General features: G+C 49.8%; 1 protein-coding gene across 1 annotated transcript; it reads right to left on the bottom strand.

Moving 5' to 3' along the window:
• Positions 1-1,331: 1,331 nt before the first annotated feature.
• On the bottom strand, positions 1,332-1,919 carry LOC136510591 (uncharacterized). Its single transcript, XM_066504993.1, has one exon. It carries the CDS (start codon positions 1,917-1,919, stop codon positions 1,332-1,334), a length of 588 nt encoding a protein of 195 aa, XP_066361090.1.
• Between the last annotated feature and the right edge of the window lie 2,196 nt (positions 1,920-4,115).

The following is a 4,115-nucleotide window of genomic DNA, read 5'->3' on the forward strand; positions in this document are numbered from 1 at the left end:
GTGAATTGATCCCCCTAGTGGGACGCCCTACTTTCCCTTTTATAGGTTAAGGAAAAAGCAGGGGTTACACCAGAAGAGAAGAGGGAAAAAAGAAAAGGAAATAAGGCTCACGGAAGTGTGTCGTCCTCCTCTTCGCGTGGGTCCCGCTGACCCTGTAGATCATGGTGGCAGCTGCGTCGTACCGGGATCCTGTTGGATGCTGCAGCATACGTGCAGGTGTCGTGCGTCATTCCTGTCTTTCATCCCATCCGAGCGGACGGAATGGTCAAAGGGTCCTCTAATGGAGGCCATACGGGGGGCTGGCGATACGGTGTCAGTCAATCCGACATCGGTTGACTGATGCTGGACGGAGGTCAGGCAGGGAATTGCCAGCACAGTGCCAGCCTGCTAACGCGGTGGGCGACGCGAATCTCCTAGCATGGCCTAACAGGACCTCCAGTCGTATCAGGACGCGCCCAAGACGTGCTCTTGGGCGTGCGCTTCCACGCCGTAGTGGTTGAAGCGGTTAGGGTCCCATCCTGGGCCACTGCTTTTGTCTGGTAGTGAATCTGACCCCCCCCCCCCGGGATCGGGCGAGACGGAAATCTTGCCCTGGGGGCCGGGCGAGACGAAATCCGACCCTCGAGGGTCGGTCGAGGCGGAGACCTCCCGTGAGACCGGACGAAGTGTGGCCCGGCCCCTGGGGGTTGGACGAGGCGGAGACCTTGTCCTCATAGTCATACGAGGTAGAACCCTCCCCGTGGGACCGGACGAGGCGTGGCCCGGCCTCTGGGGGTCGGACGAGGCGGAAACCTTGTCCTTGGAGTCAAACATGGCGGAAGCCTCGTCCTCAGAGTCAGATGAGGATGCAGTTGCATCCTTAACCATTGGATGAGCTGACATGATGCTCATTAATCTTTTGGCTCAGATACCCGGGTATAGATATCCAACAAGTAGATAAACAAGAAGACCCCACACGTGTGACCGGCAAGGATGAACCGTTGCCCATAGTCACGGAGAATGAGGGGGAGGGAGGGTTGGAAAAGTGGAGAATACCTTCGTTGGATGGCACCTGAGTCCATGACCTAGTCATCCGTGGACTGATTATGCATGGCGTTGAGGACCGCGATCAACATATGTGGAAGTATTCCACTACGCGCTAGGGGAGTCGGTGGACATCTGTGCCGTCACGAACATCATGTAGGTTTGCACGGGGGCAAGAGCAAGGCGCGGGCCTAAGACACCAAGGGCAGAGCTGCCACGGTTGCGTGCAGTGCCTTGACCCAGAGAGAGAGCGGTGCCGCTGGTGGGAAACCTAGGCATGAGGGCCATTGGCTAGGGCCCCCACGGAGTCATGTAGACCCACATTCCAGGGAAAGGGGTGGGGGCACCGATGCATTGAGGGAATGGAGCACCGCCCTGCGGCGGCCGTGGGACTTGCCACGACCGCCCTTGCCATGACCGCGGCCACCATTGGGCAGTGGAGCAAGAGCGTCGGAGGAGGGTACGACGTAGAATAAGGAGCTTGATGAGGACAATGTCAGACGACCCTTGTTGCGCACCTGCTCATGGGTGAGGAGCATGTTCCGAGCCTTGGCAAAGGATGGCAGGGGCTCGGTGAAGGCGATGATGTTGGCGGCAGTGCGAAATTCATCGTTCAAGCCACAGAGGGTGTTGAGGATGAGATCCGACTCCTGGACAGGGAGACCAACGCCACGTAGAGCATCCGCGGTGGTCTTTTGGTGCGCATAGTAGTCGGTGATCGACAACATGCCTTGGGTGATGCTGTGGAATTCGTTGCACTGGTAGATCACATAGGAGGCCTGATTGGTGGTGAAGTGGCTGGCGATCCGCACCCAGAGCTCGTAGGCGGATTGCTCTGGCTCGAAGGAGACGTCCAGAATGTCATCGGCGACGGAGGTGAAGAGCCATGTCCACATCGTGTGGTCCTGCTGCGCCTAGAGCGGATCGTCCAGGCGAGTGGGGGAGTCATCAATGTGGTCCATGACCTCGAACTTGCCACAGGCGGCCTTGAAGTAGGTAGACAATCGTGAATAGGTGCTGGCCTTGAAGCTGAGGGTGACTGGCACGTGATTCTTGATGTTGGTGATGGCGAGGGCGGTGGCGACTAAGGCGGAGAGAGTGGCAGCGACAGTGTGGCTAGACATGGAACTGGTCGTGCTCTCGCTCGTGGAAGACGAGGAGGAGCTAGAGGTGGTGGTCAGCACGATTGTCATGGCGAGAACTGGTGGCGGTGCTGGGAAGGGGACCTAAGATTAGAAACCAATGAATGATACCATATGTAAACGATGGAATAGATTGGGAAAGCACAGCGCACACAATACGGTGGCCTTCAGTTTCATTATACAGATGGTGTACATGTTAAAATGGAAACGAATTCCGATATACTAGGAAAGGTCCAATCTACATATAAGGAAATATAGAATCTACATATAAGGAAATATAGAATCTACATATACAAGGAAATATCCAATCTACATATAAGGAACAGGGACCAACCAGTCTAGAAATGAAGCTAAGCTATTTTTGAGGTAGTCTGTGGCACCTCTACACTTATATTTTTCGAACAGCCAACATTACAACCGTCTCCGGTAAAACAAGCAACCTTTCTATTCTATAAATCATTTTTGTAGCGGTGGGACGGACCATGAAAGCAGGGCTAACCCACAAAATTCAGGTTTTATTATCCTATATATAAGCATGTTTATTGCTAATGATATGTTTGATAACATATACATCTGGGTCTCGTTACACGATAGATCATGAGCCATCTACGTGAGATTTAATATTAATACAAGCCATGGACCAAAAGCTGCCAAATCAACTCGATCGCCCATCCGATCCAATTGCTGAAGGTTGTGCTAGGACCGACTCTAGTCTAGCATTGAAAAGAGACAAGCCCCACACGTGCAGGGGCTGCGAACAGCACGGAATGTAAACAGTAAAAACACTGTCAGAAAACACTTTTTATGAACAATATTAAACAGTGGGAATAAAGCGATGTCTAGTAAATAGTGAATGTGCCTGAAGTGCATAGCATACAAATGGTCATAAACAGTGGATGAATAGTGCCTAAAGCCTCACCGGCCTTCGTTATGATATATATGGCCAATTACTGGTTGATGCTAAAAATTAATCTAAATTTGCTGTAATTCTGTGGCAGAACCTCCTAAGTTATAGGGCCCACATGCATCTGTCACTGTCCGATGACCTTCGACATTTATGCATATGTTTCCAATAACTTAAAAAGACTGTCGGGTGTCCTCGGGGAACCCCGAATCATCCACGATTTCCGAGCAGGATCACGTTACAGAGTCATTGCAGTATTACATCATTTATTCAAATATCAAAACCAGAGTAAAAACAGCGGAAGTCTTACGATAACATAGTTTACAAACCAGTTATTTCAAACCTTACAAACTAAGTTCAATAATTATTACAAACCATAGTATTAGTGGAGTGGCATAATTAACATAAACATAACACACAAAATAAACATCCTGCCCAAGGATCACACATTTACTTCTCATCATCAGAACGAACGATAGTCATGCAACACGATCCAAAACAGATCTGCTCATGAGGCTCACCTGCAACAAGGGTCAACGAACCCTGAGTACAAAAGTACTCAACAAGAGTTAGCCGAAATATTAACTGATAACTAGGAATGCAGGCTCAGGGATTCAAGGTATAGCTTTAACAATGATCAAAGTTCTTTTGCGTAAAAGCTCTTTTAACAACATTCTTTATATAGAAAACTTCTTAAGAATTATATACAAAGATAACACGATCCGCACTGAGATCATGAAACTTCATATCCAACACCTTCACAAGCCTTATTCAAGTTCCAGTTGTTAATACTACGATGATGAACAGTGAGTTGAGTCTCCATAACCGAGGAGCAACGACGATTCGAACCGATTATAAACCCAGCTGAGAATTTTAGACCACACGACATATGCAGGTCCCTGACCTATATATACCAACCTACCCTCGGATCCTCTAAAACAAGAACGGGTCCATGCCACCCGAGAATACAGTACTCCACCATTCCAGCCCATGGCCACGTGGGTACACGCTATTCCCGCCATCTCTCCACTTCCAGTGCGCGAGTA

This window comes from Miscanthus floridulus, chromosome 16 (assembly GCF_019320115.1).
Source record: "Miscanthus floridulus cultivar M001 chromosome 16, ASM1932011v1, whole genome shotgun sequence".
NCBI classification, from domain to species: Eukaryota; Viridiplantae; Streptophyta; class Magnoliopsida; order Poales; family Poaceae; genus Miscanthus; species Miscanthus floridulus.

Excerpts from the sequence above, each read along its gene's own strand:
- LOC136510591 (XM_066504993.1), bottom strand. The coding sequence starts at position 1,919 with ATGTGGACATGGCTCTTCACCTCCGTCGCCGATGACATTCTGGACGTC.